This window comes from Taudactylus pleione, unplaced genomic scaffold, assembly GCF_031769625.1.
Source record: "Taudactylus pleione unplaced genomic scaffold, aTauple2 ptg000683l, whole genome shotgun sequence".
Taxonomy (NCBI): domain Eukaryota; kingdom Metazoa; phylum Chordata; class Amphibia; order Anura; family Myobatrachidae; genus Taudactylus; species Taudactylus pleione.
The window spans coordinates 2,510,515-2,536,611 of record NW_028285085.1 but is presented as its reverse complement, the minus strand read 5'-3'; the positions used below and the strand labels follow the sequence as shown (position 1 = coordinate 2,536,611).

The 26,097-nt window shown below is 45.4% G+C and overlaps 1 protein-coding gene across 1 annotated transcript in view; it reads left to right on the top strand.

The window, feature by feature from the left end:
- The first annotated feature begins 219 nt into the window (after positions 1-219).
- LOC148477928 (uncharacterized) overlaps positions 220-26,097 on the top strand; it is a 39,839-nt gene continuing 13,961 nt past the window's right edge. The window contains exons 1-8 of the mRNA XM_088455977.1: positions 220-295; positions 9,175-9,293; positions 10,781-10,854; positions 12,901-12,967; positions 13,053-13,126; positions 17,143-17,266; positions 17,389-17,506; positions 21,095-22,827. Of these exons, the coding sequence (XP_088312103.1) occupies positions 292-295; positions 9,175-9,293; positions 10,781-10,854; positions 12,901-12,967; positions 13,053-13,126; positions 17,143-17,266; positions 17,389-17,506; positions 21,095-22,827 (2,313 nt within the window). The 5' untranslated portion in view covers positions 220-291. The remainder of the gene's footprint in view (positions 296-9,174; positions 9,294-10,780; positions 10,855-12,900; positions 12,968-13,052; positions 13,127-17,142; positions 17,267-17,388; positions 17,507-21,094; positions 22,828-26,097) is intronic.

The following is a 26,097-nucleotide window of genomic DNA, read 5'->3' as shown; positions in this document are numbered from 1 at the left end:
AACATGAAGGTAAAGCCTCAGTGGTTAAATTGGTTATTCCGACACAGTCACAACACTGTGCCCCCTTTGCTGTCGACATTTTAGCTGTCTGTCAGCTAAGCCGAACTCACTTTCAATAGTGCTATAAACCTTTCTGACCTAGAAACTTTGACGTTTCTTTAATCTATCTCCATCAATTTTCTCAATAATATATATGTTTCCCTCCATTGCACAGATGAGAACAGTTCAGTTGCCAGTCCAGAGGATGTTACGGACAGTCTGGTGTCATCAGCCGAGGTCCCATACACTAATATGGGTAACTATGAGTGTATGTTCGTATGTGTGTGTGTGTGTGATGGTTTTGTATTTACATGATTTGTATCTAAATAAAAATTTAATATTTCTAATGAATGCAAGTACATTTTTAAGTCCCTTTTACATACAGAAGTTGGTCAAATCTATAGTATAATTTACTTTCGCACGGTTTTTTTTCTAAATAACTGGGCCCGTGATTAACCACTGGTTAAACAGTTCTACTATAATTGGCCAACGGGCGCTCTGGTTAAACACAGCTATTCCTGGTACTGACCCATATTGGCTTACAATGGGGAAGATTTAATTGAACACAAGTTACCATCAGCGGCACACGTTTCGCGTTTCCCCACCTTTCTACTTCAGGGTCCATAGGGGTCCACAGGGTGGCCTTGGGGTATAGGTGATGCAGAGTCATCCGGGCACCTTACACAGTAAATTTTTCTCCCAGGATGCATTGGGTCTCCCTCTGCATTGGGTGACCCCAGGGCCAGAGGCATCTCAGTTTCGTTGGGTGCCCGGCCTGAGTCGGGTCATTGAACACGCAGTGGGGCTGTTGTTGAACAGCCCCTGAAGATTGAATTTAAAAGATGGTTTCTTTTAGTACAGACAGCGCAGACAGTCCAGTGGACATCCACACTGCCGATTCGTCACCCCGCCGGTGCTGGTACTGATCCGGGGATCTCGGTGGGCCTCCGGGTGTTGGCTAGCAGGGACCACGGAGGATCCCTGGACTGCGGCCGGACACTATGGGAAAGCAGGTAAGCAACACGTACCGTGGTGGTGCACGCCAAATCGCAGTCTCTTTTTCCTACAGGGCTGAGGACTCCCTGGGGATGACAGAGAATTGGAGCCAGGCACTTCCACTTGGCCACCAGGGATGTCGGGCTGGAGTTCTGCAGAACACTCCAGCGTCCCAGGGGTTAATTGCTTGCCAGGGGAGGCAGCCTTCCTTGTTTTACAGCCGGCTCTTCCCCGCTGCACAGCAGCTCGCCTTTCCGCCGCGGTCTGGCCGGGCTATGTCAGCTTCCCTCTTCCGGATCTGCCCCCTCAGAGTTCTTTGGCGGCCATTTTCTCCTGGCTGTTAGTCGCAGATCTCAGCAGGCATTGCGGTGTCCTGGTCCCCCTACATACCTCTCCTCCTGGTTGTGGTCAGCGTATGTAGCGCTTTTGTCCTACTAAACGCTAAGTCTGTGTAGCTGAATAGTAAGTGCCATTACGTGCAGGTGTTATATTTCTGCATTGTCTGTGACTGTATGCTAGCGCTGTCTGTCTGAGTTTCACTTTCTGAACTGTCAGCCATTTTACTGTCCCTGTGCTTACTCTGTCTTTCTGAGCTCTAGCACTGGTGTTGTAGGGGTGCGACTTCGCAGTCTGTGACTTCTGCGCAGTCACATCCACTAGATTGGTATCCTCGTCACTATGTCTGGCAGTGAGAGTGATATGCCAAATTTTGCTCCTGCTCGGCTGTTCTGTAAAACATGTACAGCGGAGTTAGGGGTGGGAGACATAACGTCCGAGGAATTATGTTTGAGGTGTTATACCCCTCTACGGCTTTTGCCACTCCGCAGGAGCCGCCATGGCAGTGCTTTGCAAAAGCATTGACAGCCATTGCAGAGTGCTTAGCAGGCCCTCCTGTGTTTCCACCCATTCGGGCTTACACAGCAGCAACTCATGCCCGCTCAGAACCCGCTGCAACCGGCTATGCCCATGCAGGTGTGTTCCCCCCGGTGGGTTAAATCCAAGTCCAAAATCTATATTCTGGGTCTGATACAGGCTGTGAGAGCAGCCTTAATTATAGTGAAGGATAAGCCACCTGCACCTAAGTCTAATCATGCCTTTTTCAAGGATGAAATAGTGACTGCTTCTATATTTCCTTTGTCTGACCAACTGGTGGATCACTTGGAGGTCGCATGAAAAACACCAAGGAAGCGTTACCAGCCGCAGAAGCGACTGTCCTATGCTTATCCTTTTGCTGAGGATTATTTTATCAAATGGGAGACTCCACTATCGGTGGATTCCCATGTTACGTGGTTGGTAAAGAGCGCAACACTGCCTGTCTTCCATGTCATCCCTGAAGGATTCTACAGATAGGAAGGTTGAGGTTTGCCTAAAATCCATTTATTCCCTCTCGGGGGCCGCGTGCAGACAAGCTATGGCTATCTGCTGGGTGGCTCGGGCCATGGAATGTTGGGCTAACACCCTGGAAAAATCCTTGGTCCCAAATGCTACCAGGGAACAGCTGAATCTTGTAGAAAACCTCTGGGATTCTGCTACCTATATTGATGAGGCAGCATTGGATGTTAGCTTACTAAATGCCAGGATTTCCTCTGCGGCCATTGTGGCTCGCCACTCTCTGTGGCTCGTTATTGGAGGGCAGATGCAGACTCCAAGAAAGGATTGGAATGTTTGCCTTATGACGGTAAAGTCTTCTTTGGTCCTGATTTGGATAAGATTGTGAATACCTTAGCGGCTGCTAAGTCGGCTTGTCTGCTTTCTGCTCCGGCCTCTTCGGGGGCTCGGACTCTGGGCCTGATTCAGAGCTGAACGCTCTGACCAGAGCGCTCGCTCTGAATCAGGGCCCTCCTACCTGTTTTTGGAGCGTCCTCATGGACGCTCGCATAGCTGTGGGTTACCACCCACAGCTTATGCAAGCGTCCATGATGATGGTCGCGATGGTCAAAGACCATTGCGACCATCGGGCTTGCGACGAGACCCTGCAGTAGGGTCTCGCTGCCGCAAGCCCAGGAGTGATTTTGGCTCTATCAGAGCCAAAGTCACTCCCACTGACATCATTACGCCTCTGTCTGGCCGCCACGCCCCCAGCACGCCCACCAAAGGGGGCGTGCTGTCAGTCACCATCGACAGCACGCCCCCTTTGGTGCGAGACTCCGAGCGACGTACTTCTCGTCGCTCGCCGGGTCTCGTGCATGCGCACGACGGAGCTCCCTCCATCGTGCGCATGCGCATTCGCCAAACATTGACCCGCTTGCGAGCGAACTTCCCTCGCGAGCGGGTCTGAATGACCCCCTCTGTCCTTTCGGACATATCCGGCCCCAGGTAAGGTTAGAACTCAGGACCTCATTCTCTGAATGAGGTCCTCAGTTCTTTCCTAGGCTGTCCACCATCAAAAAATCTACCAAGCCAAAGAAACAACCTTGGAGTACCAGAGGGGGTGGGAGGCCGACTACTTCAGTTCGCCCAGTGCTGGTGTCAAACTACCACAGATTTCTGGGTGAAGGAAGTTGTCTCTCTGGGGTACGCCCTCTCCTTCCGCAGAAGGCCTCCCCATCAGTCCTTTTGCACAGGACTTCCACAAAACACGGAAAAGGCCTTGGCTATTCAAGAGGTGGTACAATCCATGCTGCAGGCCGGGGTCATTGTATCATTACAGTTGTCCCAAAAAGGCACAGGTGGTTGTTCCAGCCTTTTTCTGGTCCAAAAGCCAAACTGTTCTTACCGACCTATCCTCAATCTCAAATCCTTGAACAAATGCCTCAGGGTACCTCGGTTCAGGATGGAAACTCTACGTTCAATTATACTGGCTATGGAACCTGGGGATTTTATGGTGTCTGGATATTCAGGATGCATACCTGCATATTCTGATTGCTTCAACTCACCAATGTTTTCTCAGGTTTGCTGTGTCACAACAACATTTCCAGTTTCGGTCTCTGCCGTTTGGCCACTCTACTGCACCTCGGGTGTTTACAAAAATCATGGCGGTAATGGCAGCCCATCTGCGACTGCAAGGGGTCCGCCTGTCACCATACCTGGACAACCTCTTACTACTAGCAGGGTCTCCAGAGGTGCTTCACCAACACCTGCAGCTGACGATATCTGTACTCCAGGTACGCGGGTGGTTAATCAATTGGAAGAAGTCCTCCCTGATTCTGTCTCAAGGGATGCTCCATCTGGGAGCTCTGTTGGATTCCGAACAGCAGAGGATCTTTCTGACTGCAGAAAAGATCTCCACCTTGCAGGCACAAGTACGCAGATGTCTCCACAGTCACCAAGTGTCTATACACTCAGCCAAACAGTTACTGGGATCCATGGTGTTGATGTTTGACATGGTGGAATATGCCCAGTTTCATTCCCACCTCTGCAGAACTTGATTCTCTCCAAGTGGGACGGATTACCCCATCATTTACGGACTCAAATTATGGTGCTTTTTCCGGAGGTGCGCCTATCTCTGTCTTGGTGGCTGCAGATGGCCTACCTCACCAGGGGGTATCCCTTTTGGATCTCAGACTGGGTCCTTCTGATGACGGACGCCAGTCTCTGGGGTTGGGGCGCAGTGACAGGTCCACACTCCTTTCAGGGGCATTGGACAGCAGAGGAGTCTTCTCTACCAATAAACATATTATAACTTCGGGAAGTTTTCAGGGCCCGGCAACAAGCCAGGCTACTACTTCACGGAAAGCCTGTGCAAATTCAATCAGACAACGCCATGACAGTGGCTTACATAAACCGTCAAGGAGGAACTCTTAAGTCAGGCGGCAATGACAGAGGTGTCCCGCATTCTGACATGGGCGGAAGGCCTTCTGCCAGCCATATCGGCAGTGTTCATTCCAGGAGTACTGAATTGGGAAGCGGACTTCCTCAGCCATCACGATGTGCATCCTGGGATATGGTCTCTTCACCAAGACGTGTTTCAGCTCCTAGTGGACAAGTGGGGCCTTCCAGATGTCGACCTCATGGCCTCTCGACTAAATCACAAACTGCCACTGTATGGGTCCAGGACGAGACGCCAAGGCTCTCTTGGTAGATGCTCTGGCAGTCAAGTGGACCTTCCAGTTTGTATACCTGTTCCCTCCAATCTCCGATTGCTTCAAGAGGGAGGCACTGTCCTGCTGGTGGCTCCAGCGTGGCCCAGACGTCACTGGTACTCAGATCTTCAGAGTCTCTCCATCGACACTCCATTGCCCAACTTTTGGACCTGTTGTCTCAAGGTCCTTGCCTTTACCTGGATCTGGGTCATCTGTCTTTGATGGCATGGCTCTTGAGACATCCCTCTTAAAGTCCAAGGGTTTTTCCGGCTCTGTGTTTAACACCATGCTCAGAGCACGAAAATCTGCCTCTACCAGAATTTACCACAGGGTGTGGCATTCCTATTTTGAATGGTGTCATCCCAGAGATTACGACCCCAAGTGTTTCGGATATCCAGAGTTTTGGGTTTCTTACAGGCGGGTTTGGACCTTGGTCTCCGCCTTGCTTCCCTGAAGGTGCATGTCTCTGCACTTTCAGTGTGCTTCCAGCGAAGGATTGCTTCTCTTCCTGATATCCGCACTTTTCTTCAGGGGTCCTTCGCATACAGCCTCCCTTTGTCCCTCCTGTGGCGCCTTGGGATTTGGCTGTTGTCCTTTGGGGCCTCCAGGACCCTCCATTTGAACCCCTGGAATCGGTGATCTCAAATGGCTTTCTGCTAAAACAGTTTTTCTCCTGGCTATTGCTTCTGCCAAGCGAGTGTCAGATTTGGGGGCTCTCTCTTGCCGTTTCCCATTTCTGTTTTTTCATCATGACAGGACAGTGCTTAGTTGGTTTCCACATTACCACAGGCGTATCTAGTTTCCACATTAATGAGGAAATTCTTGCGCCGGCTTTTAATTCCCCAGACCTCTCGGCATGTGAGGCCTCATTGGATGTGGTGCATGCCCTCAAGATTTATGTGGACCGTAGTAGTTCTCTTTGTTTGTACTCTATGGTTTCCACAAGAAGGATTGGCCAGCCAATAAACAAACTTTGGCTAGATGGCTACGCATGGCGATTTCTGAGGCTTACACTCATGAGGGCTTTCCAGTCCCGCCCTCTGTTACTGCTCATTCTACTCGGTCTGTGGGTCCTTCATGGGCAGTTTGCCGTGGCGCCTCGGCTGTTCAGCTTTATAAGGCGGCCATGTCGTCTTCTGTCCAGACCTTTTTGAGGTATTACGCTTTTGATACCTTTGCCTCTCAGGATGGTTCCTTTGGGCAGCGAATTCTCCTCTCTGCGCAGAAGCATCCCCACCCTTGAAGGTACTGCTTTGGGACATCCCCAAGGTCACCCTGTGGACCCCTATGGACCCTGAAGTAGAAAATGAGAGATATGGTAAAAACTTACCTTTATCTCTCTTTCAACGAAGTCCATAGGGTCCACAGGGCACCCACCCTGACGCACCTGTGCTTCAGATGGGCTTCGCTCTGGTCACCGGTTTTCCGTCTCCTTCTGTGTGAGAATGTGATTCTTGAGTGATCCAGACTTTCTTCTCTCTCTTTTATCCTCCTCCAGCCTTTGGCTTACTATGAAACTGAAATGCCTCTGGCCCGGGGCGGGGTATACAGGGAGACTCAATGCATCCTGGGAGAAAAATTTACTGCGTAAGGTGCCTGGATGACTCTGCATCACCTATACCCAAAGGTCACCCTGTGGACCCTATGGACTTCGTAGAAAGAGAGATAACAAAGGTAAGTTCTTGCCATATCTATAATTTTTATGGTAGGGTGATTCTGCTCGCACATCCGTAGGATGGCAGCAAAATCGTCCTCTATTAGTTAACGCATGGAGGCCGCCATAGCAAACATGGAAACCTAGAAACATGAATTTGACGACAGATAATTACCACTTGGCCTATCTAGTCTGCCCTTGGCATCACTTGGCCCATCAGGTCTCGACCGCTTCTGCACTTGATTAAATATGCCCGTATATGGCGTTTTTGTAATTTAATTTTATTTTGTGTACATGATATATTAATACAATATTGTCCTAATAAATTCCCCAGTAAAATCATTTAAGTGTAATCTGTTCAGTATTTTTCCACTATATTTATACACTTTTTATTTTTAACACTTCTAGGCACCAATAAAACTCCCAAAACCTCTCTAACACAACATGAATAACTCTCAGTCACTTGTGTGCTTGAACACAATAACGAAAACCTAATATATGCCTGAGCGGGTTGGGTATGGGATGCTGGCGCTCGTGATCCCGCCCATCAGAATCCCGACGCCAGCATCCCGATAGGGTTAGGATACAGACATCTGTCAGTATGGTATCCTAACCCTCCCTCCCCGCACCCCAAACCTAACCCCACTACATACTTTCTGAGCCGGGATTCTGAATGGGTGTTGGCATCCCGCACGCTCAGATTAGGACTACATGCCGCCTGAGCAATAAGCAAATAATTTATCAGCGTCAACGGGTCATTCGTTACCAGCCAATAACAAGCACTTATCTTCACTATCGGTGCATTCTGACCATCTGCAAAAAATACGTCCATCTCAGATGCATATGGTCTGTGTTTTAGTCAGCATGTGCCTGCTATTGTGCCGCTAACTGTCCTCAGAATGTCTTTCCCTCTTCCATTCTACTTCTCCAAGTGCAGGTGGTCATAAGAGCCAGAATCACGTGAGTTATCATAGACCTATATGTGTGCGTTTCCATTTCTGGCATGATATAATCTATTTCACACAAGATATGGTATATAATCTTGCGTAGTACTCCCTTTGCATCAGCCCCGAAGTGTGTATAGTATTGTAACCGTAATCCTATAGTAGCATTATATTGGATGAGTTTTATCGCGAATGCAAGAGACAAGCTGACATAGGACCTCATTCAGACATGCTCGCAAGCGGGTCGATGGTGAGGCCCTGTGCACGCACAGCGGCCGCAGTGCGCATGCACTAGCCCTGGAGCGAGTGACAAATTCACTCGCTCCGGGGCTCGCTACAAAAGGGGCGGCTGTCGATGTTGATCGACAGCTCGCCCCGTTTTGTAGGCGGGGAGGGGGGGTGGCCGGACAAACGGAGGCGTTCCTGAAGGAATGTCTGCCGTTTGTAGGCGGCCCTACTGACATCAGCAGTGATGTCAGTTGGTAGCTTCCTGCTCTGGTAGAGCAGGAAGCTACCTGGGGCTTGCGGGAGACGAGACCCGACCCCAAGGGTCTCATCGCATGCCCCGATGGTCGCGATGGTCTCGACCATCGCGACCATGACCTGGTCACTCGCTAAAGCTGTGGGTGGCACCCATAGCTTAGCAAGCGGCCAGGAGGCCGGATTTTAAAGAAGAAGCGGCGCCCTCATTCAGAGCGAGCGCTCGCATTTTGCGAGCGGCTCTGAATGACGTCCATAGTGTAATGCAGCCAAGATCTATGTGTGATTCAAAAGAGGAACTGTAGGTGAGTAACGGGATGGATAATGTATGTAATGTACTGAACAGGGGGTACAGACAAGAGTGGTGTAGATGCAGAAACACTTTTTGACCTCTCTACATGGTAGTTCAGTAAGTTTAGGCACGAAGTTCACTGAGTACATTCTTCATATTTCACATTTATTGTAAATTCTATAAGCTAACAAAGCATTTACCTATGTAATAATTCTACAGTAAATGTTTGTCTTTTAGTTTTGTATTACAAAGCATCTTGTAGGTCTCTTTGCCTGGAAAGATCCTGTGTGGCTGTCTGATCTATGTTATCCTTCTGTATATTAGCGCTATTCCCAGTACTGGCCAAAGCTCACTATATGCACATCATATGATTACACAGAGCAGAATAGGCATGTATTCATGGTGGGGCCGATGGCTTTCAGGTGGGCCAAGTTCGTTACATCATGTGATTCTACAACAATATTTCTCAGTCCTGCTCTTCCAGGCCCTAGTACAGTACATTTCCACATATCCTGTGTGGAGGTCAGGTGCTAGCTATTTCCCCATTGATCCTGCGGACATGCCTGAAAAACATGCTCAGCTAGCAACTCCATGAGCTGAGGGACACTGGGCTGAACCAATCTCCCTCTAGTGTAAACAGTGAAAGGAATATAGGAGTGAATGTGAGTGGCAGTAGTGCATTTCCTGTGTGCGACACGTCCCTACGCTCTACAAGAAGAGATGGTAACTGGTGATGTCTCTCCACAGACAGATCTCTTAAGAATCTTGTGTCTAGTCCACGGTTGGAGTCGCTGAGTTCTGTAGAGGAGAATGATTACGACACACTGGCTGACGTAGAGTCTGATAAGAACGTTATCCGGACAAAGGTGAGCTGAGCGGGACCATGGTAAGAGAATGAAGTGGCAAACCCTGCCAGCTATGTTCTCACAGGTTGCACTTCTCTTGCAGTAAAAGCAGAAGTGCAGGTTCCTTTTACAAAAAAGTGTATTGTGGCCGATTTTCAAATTTTTTCATTTAGGATATTATGTTATTGCTTAATTATGGCTAAGTTTTCTGTGCACTGTTTTAGTATTAAGATAAAAATTAAATGAAGAATATGATATAAAAGAAAAAGGATTTCTGCTTATGGAAACCTGATTTGAATGCAGAGCATTTCTTTTTAATGCCTATAGCCGTGTTCATTCAGCCTCTCCCCCCTAACAGCTGAAACACTGATATCCAAGTATAGCCCCAGGGGAATGAGAGGAGCGCACTAAAAGTGCTCTGTCTACCCCGTTATGTCTTCAACAAGCTCAGGGGTACCCCCATTTCAAAGGGAATCCCCTCTTTGAAACCATGTGACCTTTTAGTGGTTATTGTCTGGAATCACCCAGTACTACAGAAATACTAATTGAGCCAAGGGATGGAGGTTAGTGCATGTAACGTACCTAATCAATGCCATCTGGGCACCTACTCACGCTTGGATACTCTTGTTGGAAGGGGAGAGTCCTCTCTTTCAAACAATATTCCTCTAGTTGTCTTATGGTCACCAGACAATGACACCCTACACTTTAAGTCTAGAGATGGGCGTTTCCATTGCTCAGATCTCCCCATCCTGACATCAGTAAACACTGGGGACCCCTCATTTGATGCGGTACTAATTGGTCGCTTGATATGTCTGGCCAGATATCGCAACCGGGCAGGCATTTAAATTTGCCCGAGCAGTTATCGCTGGTTCCTGCTGCCAGCGTAACAGGTTGGTTGATCAGTCACCTTACACACAGGCAGGTGTACATGCTATATCTTTCACATATATCACATCTGCTGTGCTGCACAATATATCTATGATCGTCATTGTTCATAGATATATTGTGTGTACACATCCACAGATGCAAGTTTGGCAGCTGTACAAACTATATATATCATGCAGTGTTTACCCACATTAGTAGTAGATTCATAGAGATCAACGACTTGTTCCAGGATCACTGTATATGTGTGTGATTCCCGAAGGAGTACAGAACTTGAGAACTTTCTGATTTGGAGTTTGTTGGATAATGTTTGGACATGCAGGTGACCACTAGTCTGAAATTATGGTCATCTGCTAACTGCGCTGACACAACCTTATGTGAACAAGCCACTATGCTCAAGTGTGTGCATTATGCATGATGAACAATATGACTTCTAATAAAATGCACAAATTATGGTATATTGCAGGTTTCTTAGACTGTGTCTTGTCTGTGAGAGATGTACATATCCTATGGCTATTAAACTTACTGCCAAAGCTTCAAATTCCCATTTTATCTTTTTAGATGTATTTTCTCTATGGCAATTAAACTTGATGCCAAAGCTTCAAATTCCCATTTTATAATTTTAGAAGTATTTATGTGTTGCTGACCTAGCCAGGAAAGACAAGCGCGAGATCTGGAAGAAGTACCAAATCTATTTCTGGTGAGAAAGATCATATCTTTGTACACGATCATGGTGTGTGTGTTAAATACGTTTTGGCAGTCATGGGAAAATGAGCTGCAGTTACAAGTTCCCAATGCTTGAAGTGATTGCCAAGTAATGATTTCTACACCAATGCACCAGTTAAGCCTACTGCATTGTGGTCTTCCCTAATAACCTTTGTAGAATTTCCCAATTGTACAAACTAATCTACCTAGATCATGGGCAGACTCCACTTTTGCTAGTAATAGATGTCCTAAGTGCTTGGACCAGAGCTGGCTCCAGGGGTTGGAGCACCCTGTGCCGGCTCCCTCCAGAGCGCCCCATCTTTGTGTACGGCGAAGCCGCGCACGACTGAAAATGGGGGTGTGGCCTAATTACCATGGGCCACGCCCCTATGTGACGTTATTAGGAGGCGTGTTCGTCTCCAAATAACGTCAGGCTGGGGGGGGGAGCCTCTCTAGCTGGGCTTCCCCCAGCCCTCTCCCGTCACTGATTGGATGCCGCGCGCATGCGCGCAGCATCCATTCAGAGTCTCCGGGGTCCGGCACCGCCGCACAGCTGTGGCGATGGGGGTCCCCGAGCTCCCGATTTAACCACCTGCGGGCCAGTAATGTCCCGCTGAAATCGAGATGTTGGGGATTGGTGCGCCCTCTATGGGTGGCGCCCCTGTGCGACCGCTCAGGTCGAACACCCCTAGAGCCGGCCCTGGCTTGGACTCCCTGGTGTCTCTTACTGTACAAGGGTGGAAACGAATTTGTGGTGTAAACTAAACTAAATCGATCTATCCTTTGGCCTGTGTTCATGTTATATTTACTAGGATATGCCCGATTTCCTCAGAGCTGTATCATATTTATTGAAAAAGCATTATTCCAATCTAGAAAAATCACTTTTGAAACTAGTGTACCCCCAGCACATCAGTTATTTGGGATTAGATCATTGAAGTAGTTATTGAAGACCGATATATAAAAAAACAAACTATGTTTAAAGGAAGGAGCCCAAAAATATATTATACCACAACAGGTGCCTGATTTTATTTGCTTTCTCCATTGTTAGATAAACATTGTCTTCTTATGTGTGTTTTGTACTGTAATACAGTATATATCATTTCATTTATGTTGCGTTTGTCATTAGCCTATTTATTTCACAGTTGTTTATTAGTTGTTTATAAGTCTCATGCATTTAGCCATTAATAATTACACTAGAACAATATTTTTATGGAGATAGTTGTACTGATCTTGCTAGAGACAGTAACTTATAGTAGCACCTGTTATATGGTGGTAAGGGAATAGAGGTACGTAAGCATAAATCACAGACTATTGGGTACATTTCAATAAAGGGGAGTGAGACAGCATTATATGTAACAAGTAATGGTGCCCATACACATAGCGATATGCTCACGATCCGACATCGTACACGATTTACCCTGAACTCTCTCCAGGCAGCTCCCCGGCAGTCGTGGTCACGATTTGGAGTAAAAAATGTCCAATCTGACTTAAGATCTATCGTGCATCCAGTGTATTGTGTCCCAGATTGGCAAATCTGCCCTACAGCACGGCAGATCTGAAGATGCGATGTGCGACCTGCGGGGACGCGCATCGCAGCATCGTAATCATGAGTTGGGACTCACGATTTACTCATGATTTGGGCATATTTTAGACGATTTGTCATCACGGTTCGTCAAAATCGGCCAAATCGTGTAAAATGTTGCTATGTGTGTGGGCAGCTTAAGTTTTTTTACTAGTACAGATTAGAGCATTAAACCAATGTTACCAGGGGATAAGAGGTCCAGATATTGTACCCGTCCTTGTGCACAATTTTTATAATAGTGTTTTATCAGAAATTACCACATTTTGGTTTATGTTCCATGTAGCCCATTGTGCACTTATGTAAGCGTGCGTGTTAGCTGGCTGAGAATTCTAGCTAGAGAACATCCAGTTTCCTAAGGCCTTGCATGTTAGCAACCCAGATAGTGGGATTCTATGTCCTCATTCCTTTCCATCTTCTTCTGGCTGTGCACATCCTAATCTTCCTTTTTCTCCTGTGCAGGAATGCCTCCACAATAGCGGTGTTCTACGCCCTGCCTGTTGTACAGCTTGTTATGACTTACCAGACGGTGAGAGAATATAACCACATTTATATCGGTATTATTATAACGTCAGTGCATCTGAATGTTACATTAATTCTCTGCTTCTCTGCAGGTGGTGAATGAAACTGGGAATCAGGACATCTGCTATTATAATTTCCTGTGTGCTCATCCCCTCGGATCCCTCAGGTACTTTGCTCTGTGGGAATTGCGGCACCTGGGCCCATTCAGAGTTGCACACTAGTCTGTTATGCAGAGAGATCCTGCAATGTGTCTCAAACTGCGCATGCTCTAGTCCAAGAATATGCAACTTGGAGCAACTAATAAATAATCAGAGCTGGGTGTAACTGGCAGCAGGAACATAAGTGTCGTGGGTGTGTAGGCATAATTGCAGGCTATTCTGAGATGAGTTTACGCAGAGATACCTCTGATTTCTGAGGTACAGCTGGTGCAAATGATAGTGAGCACAGTAATACCCCTTTTACACCGGAGCTAAAACCCGGGTTTTTGAAGGGTTAACTCAGGCAGCTCCCAGGTGTAAAAGGGGAGAGGGTTGGATCGCCGGGTCGAGTGACCCGACAATCCAACCCAGGTAACTAGCAGGGTTTAATACGGGCGTAGCCCGTGAAACCCTGCTGTGAGAACAGCGCACTCCGGGTCAGGATGACCTGGAGTGCGCAGCTAGCCGGCCGATTAGTCCGGCTTCAGTGGCGCTTGGAGATGACGTCATCTCCAAGCGACCACTTTCACTCCGGAAAAGCCGGGTCTATGCAGACCCGACTCCAGTGTGAGCGGCGCCGACTCGGGAATATCCTGAGTCGGCGCCGGCAAAATTCCGGGTCTGATCCAGATAGGAACTCTGGGCCTGATTCAGAGCCGGACGCTCTGACGAGTGCTCGCTCTGAATCAGGGCCCTCCTACCTAAAATTGTAGCGGCCTCCTGGCAGCTCGCATAGCTGTGGGTGACCACCCACAGCTTATGCGAGCGGACAAAAAGATGGTCGCGATGGTCAAGACCATCGCGCCCAACGGGCTTGCAACGAGACCCTGCGGTAGGGTCTCGCTTCCGCAAGCCCAGGAGTGCTTTTGACTCTATCAGAGCCAAAAGCACTCCCACTGACATCACTGATATCAGTGGGGCCAGTCCCAGACGGTAGGCGTTCCCATGGAACCATCGACAGCACCCCCCCTTTGGTGCGAGACCCATAGTGACGGCTTGGCCGTCGCTATGCGGGTCTCGCGCATGCGCACGACGGAGCTCCCTCCGTCGTGCGCATGCGCACTAGGGCACCATCGACCCGCTTGCGAGTGCTCAGCACTCGCGAGCGGGTCTGAATCAAGACCTCTGTTCCAACTCCGGGTCAGACCCGGAATTTAGGTGGAAAAGGGGTATTACTCCCACAAGGACATTTATAGGGGTGGTGTGTGTGTATGGATAATATGCACCTCTGAATTCAAGCCAAGATCCACATACATTTCTGAGCATGCAAAGTGGATCAGGACTTTTGTTAACAATCAGTATGGTCAGCCAGATTGTATAAGTACAAAATAAATAAAGAGAGCGCTGAAATCAGCAAATGGTATTTATTAATAAATAATGGTATAAAATCTCCAGTGTAGATTGTTACATACACATATAGCAACTATTTACTTAGTCATTTCCAACACACATATATACCACAGATAAGAGATATAGATAAAAAATTAACAATTAAAAAACAATAGTAAAATAGACCTCCCTTATGAGGAATATTAAACAGGACCAAATATTTTTTGTTATAGTTGAGTCTCTCTTGTTGCAAAGAGGCAATAGAATCTTTTCAAGATTAACACAAATAGAATTGTATCAGGTATACATAAAGCAATTATAAAGATACTTTGTGACGCAGTAAAGATTCCTTTTCAATTTAAAATACGCTGAGACACAGTATTGAGTTGCTGCAGGTTCAATCCAGTGCAGAATTTTCTAATAACACTTGTTCTCCGTTTTGGAAAATTAGACTGCTTCACCTGTAATTAGCTTAAAGCATCTTGTTGATTTTTATGGTGTTTGCAATATTGGTATCATTTGAAATTCACATAAGTACCATTTTCATTGTGAAGAGATAATCAACAGTCCTGTAATTAAATATATTTAACTGTTTGATTGTAGATTTGCCAGAGACAATATTTTTCACAACTCCTGCAAATGCAGTTTTTAGCAAATGTCCCCCATGGCCATGTGGTAAAAAAGAAAAAGGAAAAATAGGTATATTCCTTTACCGGGATGATGAACCCGCAGGTGTAGACGTCTCCAGGGATAGTGCTTCACCCGTTCCCTCTGAGTGTGTGTTCGGCAGACAGAGATCTTCCATCGACGTCACCTGGCAGTCTGGCGGTGAGCCCGTAATAGCACTCGGGGCTAGATCGCTTGTCTCCGGAGATTTGAGATGTATGTCTCCTTGGAGCACATAGATGGTCAGCGTGGATAAGTAATAGCCGGCACCACTCAAAATGCATTTCTCCACCTCTAAATTTGTCGGCCTCCTCAGTCAGCATATCTCCTCTTTGTGCGGGACCTTCCTTTTATCTGTCAGTCAGGATATGCACATGTACAGCTTCACTCATTAGCCAGGACTCAATTATATCTCCATATACCTTGGCATGTATTTTGAACAGGTTAATATATATCCTAATGTTTAAGTTACCTATAGCTCTCTGTTTTATCTTAGAGCAATAGCCTATTATCTGAGGACTCAAAAACAATCATTCTTAATCCAGCGTACAGTATATACATATAGTACACATTCTAAATGTTAATTTAAAAAGAAAACATATAATAAATAAAAAGAAGAAAACATAATAAATAAAAATATAGTACTATAGATATTGAGAATAAATAAGGAAGTAAATAGATGAACATAATATTACAATAGAGATAATTATATTGTATAAGTCTTAAACGGACCGTAATAAGGTAGGTGGAAATGATGATAAATACTAAAACTTGATGAAATAATGTGTAGAAATTCAGGCATAGACAACTAGCCATTAGTATCAGGGATGGCAAGTCTGAGTGTAGCTAAGGTTAACTATGAAGATATAAATTTAGTATATAGAATGACATAATATAGTGTGACTTGTTGATTTATTAGGAGATGATGAAGCTTCAGTAGTAGCGAAACGCGTCGGGTATTTTCACCCAGAACTATTGTAATTATTTTGTACCTTGCTGATACCACGCTGCTTTATCTGGCCAAAGAAGGGCTTTTACATCACTACTCATCACTAGCAGTCCACAGTAACCGAGCCATTGCTTGATCTTTGTCATCGGACAGTTTCCTTCATTGTGTGTACACACTGAATGCCCGTACAGGACTCTGGATCCATACAAGGATGGTATTTACAATAAGGTTTCATGTATATTCAGATCCTTATATAAAGGAGTATTGCACCTGGGAATACTTTCCACCTACATTATTTCCATCTATTTCAGGCTCCATTGATTAGTCCGTGCAGGTAGCACTTATACAATCTGGCTGACCATACTGATTGTTGCCCATAACATTTTATATTCAGTGATCTACATCTAGCTACATTCTATATTTTTATTTACATTTTTATCATTTAATTGAAACTGTCTACGTGTGCAATACATTTGTGTACAATTTTACATATCGATCCGTATTTAGCATTTCTACACGTTTCCTTTGTATCGTTAGATAATACATTATAAATATTTAGAGAGCATCTCCGTTTCACCCTCGTTTATTTTCTACATGGTCCTTCTGCATACCTATCATTTGTATACATGCTTACCTAGCAGCTTGATCCCATGTATAAAGAGTTTTATTAGTGAAAATTACATTATATGTATTTATTTACTATTTTTTTTCACATCCATTTATTAATTATGCATTTTATACTGTGCTTCATAGACCATTCTAAGTGCCGAGGGGACATATTTGTTTGTTTTTTCCTTTGTAGGATATGGCCTTCCAAGATATTCCCCACTTTGTTGCAGGGTGTAGGGGGCTGTAGACCACCTAATCAGTCTGGTGAAGTCATTATAAAGGATTTAAAGCACAAATTGGACAAAATGTTAATTAGATGTCGACTAAAAGACTGACATAGACCAAAATGTGTCCCATTACCAGCACATACGTCCTTTCTTGCCCGGGCACCCTTTATTCTTACTGCTTGTACCATTTGTTCCCTTTTTTCAGTGCATTTAACAACATTCTGAGCAACCTGGGGTACATCATGTTGGGGTTGCTGTTCCTCCTCATTGTTCTACAGAGAGAACTCTGTTATAAATGCAGCAGCAAGTACAGCAAGGGCCAGTCGGAGGTAAGAGGTGCCCATAGTAGGAAAACATTGTAGGTAAAGATGACTTGTGTCCTCTTATCTTACGGAAATATGGAAATGTCCCTCTGTGAGTCCTCATCAAGTCCTTTCACTTCCATGCCCAGGAATGTGGGATCCCTAAGCACTTTGGTGTGTTCTACGCCATGGGCACTGCTCTTGTGACGGAGGGATTTCTCAGCGCATGTTACCATGTGTGCCCAAACCACACAAACTTCCAGTTTGGTAAGTATCTACCCATTCATCTTCCCCCATTCACCCTCCCTCATTCCACTCATTCACTTTCCTCTACACCATAACAGCCTCCCGCGTTCCACCAATTCACCTTCAGCCATTCACACTCTCACATACCACTCATTCACCCTCCCACATTCCAGTCATTCACCTTCCCCTACACCGTAACAGCCCCCCTCGTTCCGCCAATTCACCTTCCCCCATTCACCCTCCCACATTCCACTCATTCACCATCCTCTACACTGTAACAACCCCCTTTGTTCCGCCAATTCACCTTCCCCCATTCACCCTCCCACATTCCACTCATTCACCATCCTCTACACAGTAACAGCCTCCCTCGTTCCATCTGTTCACCATCCCTCATTCCACTTATTCACCTTCATCTACACCAAAACTGCCCCCCTCGTTCCGCCAATTCACCTTCCCCCATTCACTCTCTCACATTCCACTCATTCACCCTCCCACATTCCAGTCATTCACCTTCCCCTACACCGTAACAGCCCCCCTTGTCCCAAAAATTCACCTTCCCCCATTCACCCTCCCACATTCCACTCATTCACCATCCTCTACACCGTAACAGCCTCCCTCCTGGGCAATGATGTGCTGCTAATGGAGGCGCCAATTGGATCATGCATACCAAGTACGGTACTTATGCAATAAGGTATTGTGATTTATGGTTTAATATGACGAGGAAGTGTGTTAGACCGTTTCCCAGAATTGGTAGTTTTGACAAAAATATGTTAGACAATGTCCAGGATCACATCAGTATGGTGCGATCCCGAGAGAAAAATATTAAGTATTTTGAATGTTTAAAACTATGGCAGGATGAAGGGGATGCGTGGCTTAAAAATGTGCAAACGACGCAAACTAGCGTTGCGAGCGCATTGCCAGAAAATACATCCACGAAGCTGAGTTGCAATACGGGTGAGCTGCAAATTGGCGTGCACGTGCGGCAAGGTAGCGTCGTGGAGAGTATTGCCAGCAGTTCACGCTCACCTCCCCCACCTTATGTGGATGGAGGTGCAAGTACAGTTACCAAAAATATCCATAAAAATGTAACAAGCAATTTGTACCCCCTCTTAAGCAACCATAAAGAAAATGTTTATGGTGTGGATGATGAGCCTATTGTAATGTCTGCCATTTCCTATGCTGTGCAGATGATAGATGCTGCATCACCACAATCATGGGTGGAGCCGCCTCTCCAACAGCAAGGGAAGTCTTAACACACTCTGCACCCATAGAGGAAGTTGTTAATACCATACGTAGCAGCAGCAGATTAAATCCCCAGCCAGGTAACCAGGTCAGAGGTAGCAACGCTGCCGGTCTGCATCTCATTCGGACAATAACTGTTCCGAATGGAAATGCGGATGCAAACGGTGTAGTGCCCACGAGGGAAGTAGTAATGCATTGTCCATGGACAAGAGCAGAACTAAATTCCATCATAAATGATTTCCCCGATCCCAAAAAGGAACTAGCCAAATGTCGAAGATTTTTGAGAAATTTGGGTAGTTCTCATGAGCCCACTAATAAAGATTGGCGTGTGGTGTTAAGGGCCTGTCTACCACGCAATACCGACGTGACAAAATTTATCACGGACTGTGTATTGGATGGCGACGTTCCCTTAACAGACCAAGTAAACCAAGGTAACATTTCCCGCATTGTGACTCAATTGGGTATATATTTTCCAGTAGTAGTTAACTGGAACAAAATCTTCACAATCAAACAAAAGGAGAGTGAAACTGCAGAAGACTATTGCGACCGGGCTCTTCAGGCTATCGCCCAGTACACTGGGATAGAAAATATTAAAGATAGCACTCACCACAGGGGAATGATAGTCACGATACTAATGGACGGTCTAAAAGAGAATTTAAAAACTCGGGTTCAGACCTCGCAGCCTGGCTGGAGGGGACTTACAATAGATAACCTCATAGAGTCTGCCATAGAACATGACAAAATCATTTAAAAAAAGAGGGAGATCCAGAGTGAAAAATTAATGGCTGTCAGTATACAAGCTCTGGAGGGAATGACGGTAACATCACAGCCAACAGACACACTTGCACTTGCACACACACTCATGTCTGAACAAGTATGTGCTCTCACTAACCCCACTCAACAACAAACACAACTCTATCCCACTAACCCGATGCAACCACAGGTCCCAGGCTATCCACCAACTTCTTATCCCCCACAATACCCTTACCCTCCCTATCCTTACCCATGTTCACCACCTTTACCCTCTGCTCAAACTTCACAACAACACATGCTTTCACCTGAATCACGGACATGTTTTAATTGTAAACAAACAGGACACTTAAGTAGAAACTGTACAGTAAAAAGAGTATGGACCCCACATCAGGGGAGACCTGGATAACCCCATAAGGGACATGCACAGAGGCCAGCAAATGTTCAGCAGGCACCAGCTCCAATTGTAGCCATAAATGCTTTATTGGAGAATGGTAGCCAACGCTAGGGGTAATCTACAGATAGTCAGGTTTACGGGAAGTACTAGGAAAGAACCAATCTTGATGTAGCTGGTACTGAATATCCTTTTCTTGTAGACACAGGGGTGACCAAGTTAGTGATGAAATCTCCCGTTACAGGTGACCAACGAGACAATACCAACAATGGGTGTGACAGGTAAAGTGGAACGTTATCCTTTAACAAAGTCCACAGAGGTCAGTATTGGGCCGTTGCATACCAGACATTCTTTTCTCCTGGCTGCCACGGCTCCTACTAACCTGCTGGGCAGAGACTTGTTATGTAAAATGGGATGTGTTATATATTGCACCCCTGATGGCGTATATTTAGATATCCCAGAGAGAATGGTATACGAGGTGCGGGATATGTTAGACACTCCTCAAAGGATAATGTATCACTCTACAATTTTAAAAGAAAATCCATCACAAGTAGATGAAATGTTGTCCCAAATTCCAGATTCCCTTTGGACTAAAGATGGAGAGGACACTGGATTAATGGCAAACATAAGCCCAGTAATGGTAAACTTAAAAAGCGGAAGGCAAGCTCCAAAAATTCCCCAGTACCCCCTAAAACAGGAAGTACAATTAGGGGTGTTTCCAATAATTGAGCGATTATTGCAACAGGGAATTTTATTCCGTACAGCTAGTGTAGCCAACAGTCCCATCTTTCCAGTAAAGAAGAGTGGTGGGAGGGGTTATAGACTGGTGCAAGACCTTAGAGGTGTTAATAAGGTAGTAGAGAGCCAATTTCCTGTAGTGCCAAATCCAGCTGTCATCCTGATGCAGATCCCACCAAATGCAACCCACTTCACTGTCATTGACCTCTGTTCTGCTTTATTCTCTGTGCCTCTCCACCCTGACTGTCAGTACCTATTCGCATTCACATACAGAGGTGTGCAATATACATGGACACGACTACCCCAAGGTTTCATAGACAGCCCCAGTATTTTCTCCCAGGCATTGCATGACTGTTTACAAGCTTTTCAACCTGCCAATGGATCAGTTCTAATTCAGTATGTGGACGATTTATTGCTATGTTCTGACTCGTTTATGTCATGTGTGAATGATACTAAACTTTTGTTACTTCATCTCTCGCATACAGGACACAAGGTGGCTAAGGACAAGTTACAGCCGTGCCAATCCAGAGTAAAATATCTGGGACACTGCCTGACCCAGGGGTTACGACATCTTACAAATGATAGAATCCAGGCCATACAAAACGTGACACTGCCGCAGAATCAACAGCAAATTCGTACCTTCTTGGGAATGTGTGGATATTGCCGAATGTGGATCCCAGGTTTTTCTATTTTGGCCTTGCCTTTACAGGAACTAGTCTCTTCCTCAAAGCCCGATCGTGTCATACACACAGAGGAATCAGAACAGGCTTTTCTTAATCTTAAGGATAGTCTGACAAAAGCTCCTGCATTGGGAATACCCGATTATGAAAAACCTTTTGATTTATATTGTACGGAAGCCGATGGTTGTGCTGCAGGTGTCCTTACACAAAAACATAGTGATGCCAGTAGGCCCGTAGCATACTACAGTGCCCAATTGGACACAGTAGCAAGATCACTCCCCACCTGTTTGAGAAGTGTAGCAGCTACCGCTTTATTGGTGAGTAAAAGTGAGGACGTAGTATTGGGCCATGATATGATTGTCTACACTCCCCATGCTGTATCTGCCCTGTTGAACTCAGCTCAAACCAGACACATCTCCTTGGCTAGGTTCACCAATTGGGAACTAGCTCTAATTGCTCCTGCAAATATTACTGTCAAACGTTGCAGTACGCTGAATCCAGCAACATACCTGCCATATGTACAACATGATGTACAAAGGGTGGAAGGAGGGGAGTTGCTGGCGGGAGGTGAGTTCGGCAGACATGATGATACTCACGATTGTATGTCATATCTGAATCAGACCTTTACTGCTAGACCTGACATACATGACACACCTTTAGAGAATGTGGATGTAACTTTTTACACAGATGGGAGTTGTCATAGACAAACAGACACAGGTGAATTATGTACAGGTTATGCTGTTGTAGATGATACAGACATCATGGAAGCTAAACCTCTCGGTCCTCCTCACTCAGCCCAGGTGGCAGAGTTAGTTGCACTGACTAGAGCATGTGAACTGACAGCAGGCAAATCTGCTAACATTTACACTGACTTGAGGTACGCGTTCGGGGTGGTGCACGATTTTGGGGCTCTATGGCGTCTGAGAAATTTTATGACAGCAGCAGGCACACCAGTTGCACATTCCCGACACATAAAACATCTTTTAGAAGCAATCCAACTGCCCAAAGCAGTGGCAGTAATTAAATGCAAAGCCCACACATTTGAGGATGACCCGGTGTCACTGGGCAACAACAGAGCTGATGAAGCTGCAAAATGGGCAGCAGGGTTAAAAATGTTTTCTCCAACTGAAACAATTATGTCATTCCAAACTATTGATATGCTGAAATTAATTGAGATGCAAAATTTGTGTTCAATTCAGGAAAAATCCATTTGGAAGTCCAAGGGATGTGGGCCAGAGTCCTCTGGGCTCTGGAGGGACGGACATGGTAAGCCAGTAGCCCCCAAGGCATATTACCCCAGCCTAGCTGAGGCAGCACACGGTCTAACTCATCTAGGTAAACAGGGTATGTGCAAGTTGGTGAGGGCATACTGGTGCGCACCAGGTTTTTCTTCACAAGCAGAGAAGATGGCAATGTCCTGTCTGACCTGCTTGAGAAAGAACATAGGGAAAGCGATCCCTACCGAACCGTCCCACATTCCACTGACTGATGGACCTTTCCAGGTGATGCAAATTGATTTCATCCAATTACCACCCTGCAGGAACCTTAAGTATTAGTGTGCACAGACGTATTTTCTAACTGGGTTGAGGCCTACCCAGCGGCCACTAATACTGCTGCGTTTACTGCCAAGAAAATAATCCAGGAATTTGTATGCAGGTACGGTATCTCTAAGATCATCGAGAGTGACAGGGGTACTCATTTCACAGGTGATGTGTTCCAAAACATGATGGCAGTGCTGATGGAGTGGAATCAGGAGGAGTGCAATGCCAATCAGGGGAGTGTCTTCCCAATCTTAGTACTGTTATTGTTAAAAGAGCTGTCATTCCGGATACTCGGGGAAGGTGTGGAGGTTTATCGTCTGAAGATTCCTGTATTTGTGAGGTTTGTGGGTCCCTAGTTGATGAGAACTGTATCCAACGGTGCCAACCTAAATATAACCCGTACTGGGGAGGGTATCCTTTAGAGGATTATCACAGCATGGTAGGCAAAGTGTTAAATCAAACTGATTGCTGGGTGTGTTCACATGTGCCACAAGGACAGCATAATGTAGGGTTGGTGCCATTTCCACTGAATATCACGGACATTTTAGAATTGCAAAAAGGGAAAACATTGGATTGAAAATTCCTCTCATCCAAACCACCTCATTTCAAACTCTTATCAATTCCAAGTAGATAGATCACTTTTGTGTCTAAACATAACCAACCCCAATAAACCCGGGAGTTGGGAAGTGACGGGGAATAATCAGACGATGACCTCACAAAGAGCTGATAATGAGTCTATAAACCATGATCTGCTGCGCTCCATTAAGTCTGGTGGGAAACATTTTAGGTATCGTTATACATTGAGTTCCACCAAAGAAATTATTGGTAAGGTGCCACATGGTTATTGTGCTAAAATAATACAGCCAGAGACTTGCATGAACCAGATGGAAGACCCAGAAATAGGATTGTTTGTAAGGGAAATGTGCTTAATGATAATGATGCATACCATTCCTTATGTTCTCCCTGATAATGTATATTTCATCTGTGGAAGAAAAGTGTATAAATGGCTCTCCCTGAGTTCCGAAGGTTTGTGTTACCTGGGAAGAGTAGTCCCAGAAGTTATGACCCTCACACATGTTGAAATGCTGGGAATACATAAAAACATAACGTCACCATATCTTCACACACAATATGAACACAGAGGCAAGAGAAATATGATACCTGGTGATATGCATAAAGCCGCTCAGTTAATTAGTGAGACAACCGACTTCCAAGTTTTAGTCGCACTGGATCCCACCAGGATCGCTCGGGGTACACTAAATTTTAGATATATCCAGGAACTTGCTAAATTAATAGATAATATCACCGAGATGTACGATGACACATTCAGGTACACAGGGAGAGAATTGCAAGCGTACAAGAAAGAACTGGTGCAACACAGGCTAGTGTTGAATTATTTAACTGCTGTTACTGGAGGGTATTGCGTAACGTTAGCCACCCAATTTGGAGTAAAATGTTGCACTTATGTCACCAATGATACCAGCGACCCCAAGGAGGTGATAGACCGGAAGATGGATGAGATGCTGCAGCTAAAGTGGGAATTCCATAAGAACCATAACGCATCAGTGGCTGAAGCAGGGTAAAAGATAGAAGGATGGGTGTCATGGCTGAACCCAGTGAAATGGTTCTCAGGTCTAGGGGAATGGGTCCAGGAAGTGATCGCCAACATAGGCATATTCTTGATCCTTATACTGATTGTCATCACAGTAATTGGCATATGCGTCCGATGTGTTCCAATTGTGTTGAAGTGTGGAAAATGTAAAAACAGAGTGAAACGAAGGAATGAAACTATGATGGTGGTCAGAAATGATAATATGTATACCGAGGTAGATACAGAACTGCATTACAACCCTGAGCTAGGAAGTACCATTATTTAATGTATTATAGTTAGACATGCATAGAATGTATTATTGAAATGCTATTTATAAGAACACCTCAGACAATGTGAAGGCTCAATTCCCGTTCAAGACTGCTGTTATAAGACTGGTGCATCCCCACACCTTTCACATGATCTTCCAAGATCTGCGGTGTGCGTATAATAGTAGTTTTATGTCCCCACTCAGAGACACATTATTGATGGAGTAAGAACCACCTTGTGCCATCCCATAATAACACTAAATAATATGTAAATATAAGCCTAAATTACATTTTAATAGCAGATTGTGATATCATGTTGTTCGCTATCAAAGGGTGGACTGTCGAAGCTGGATTGTTGGCTGAGACAAGATCAGTTTAAAATTGAATCGCAGCGACACCATCTTGCGACTGGCCGCAAGAGGCCATTTTGCGAAATGGCCGCCTAAGCGCCATTTTAGATAAACTCACATTTTAGTACATGTGGCGATAATACCATTAGCATCATGCGAATGCATCTGTGACCATCACCATAGGTTACGGAGATTCACTAAAAGCCTATTTCATTACTTTACGTATTATAAAGGATATATTCCAGAAATGGCTTTACAGTATTGCATTAGAGCAAGTGGCCAGGTGACAACTGGCTTGTGTAGATAAGCTTCCTGCATAGTGTTTGCCCATTACGGGTGGTCTGGCTAGAATACATTAGCAAGCTTCCTGCAATAACATGATTTCAGAGGATAGAGTGTCACCTTAGGTCTGTCTCTTGTAGCTGGGATATTTTGCATTTTCACACAAGAGACCGGGAGAATAAAGTTTCCTTTGAACACAGGAAATGTTGGGGCCTGCTGATAGAGGACATGTAGAACTATCTGGCCCAGCATGCTAAGATGTTAGAGTCAAGTGCACCCATCTTCATACACACATTAATACGTCTTTATATCAAACCCCGAATACTCACACATTACATATTCACACATAAGGTTTAATAAGCTTTAAAGTATATGATTTAAGTTGGTTCAATTAGTTTAAATGCTGAGAAATAAAGATATTTGATAACTAAGGTATTATACATGATAAGCAAGATGTGTTTGGTTTTGTTCTGATGCGTATGTTTTTTACAACATTCCGGTGTTATCGGTGGAGAGATCGCATCATGCAAACTCAAGTTATGGATCACAGAACCTACAAGCAACAAAATGTTTCATTTCATTAACAACTGTTAGGATGTTACAGAGGGCGTGATTAGAAAGATCCCCAGCTGTTAGAGGCAGGGAGAGTCTATTTGAACCAGCCTGTTAAATGTGCTGTAACATATGCTTCTCCTCTGGGAACCAATGATATCAGCAACAGACTCCCCTATTGTGCTTTTATTCTGGGGGGGTATAAATATGAGTGCACGAATGCTAG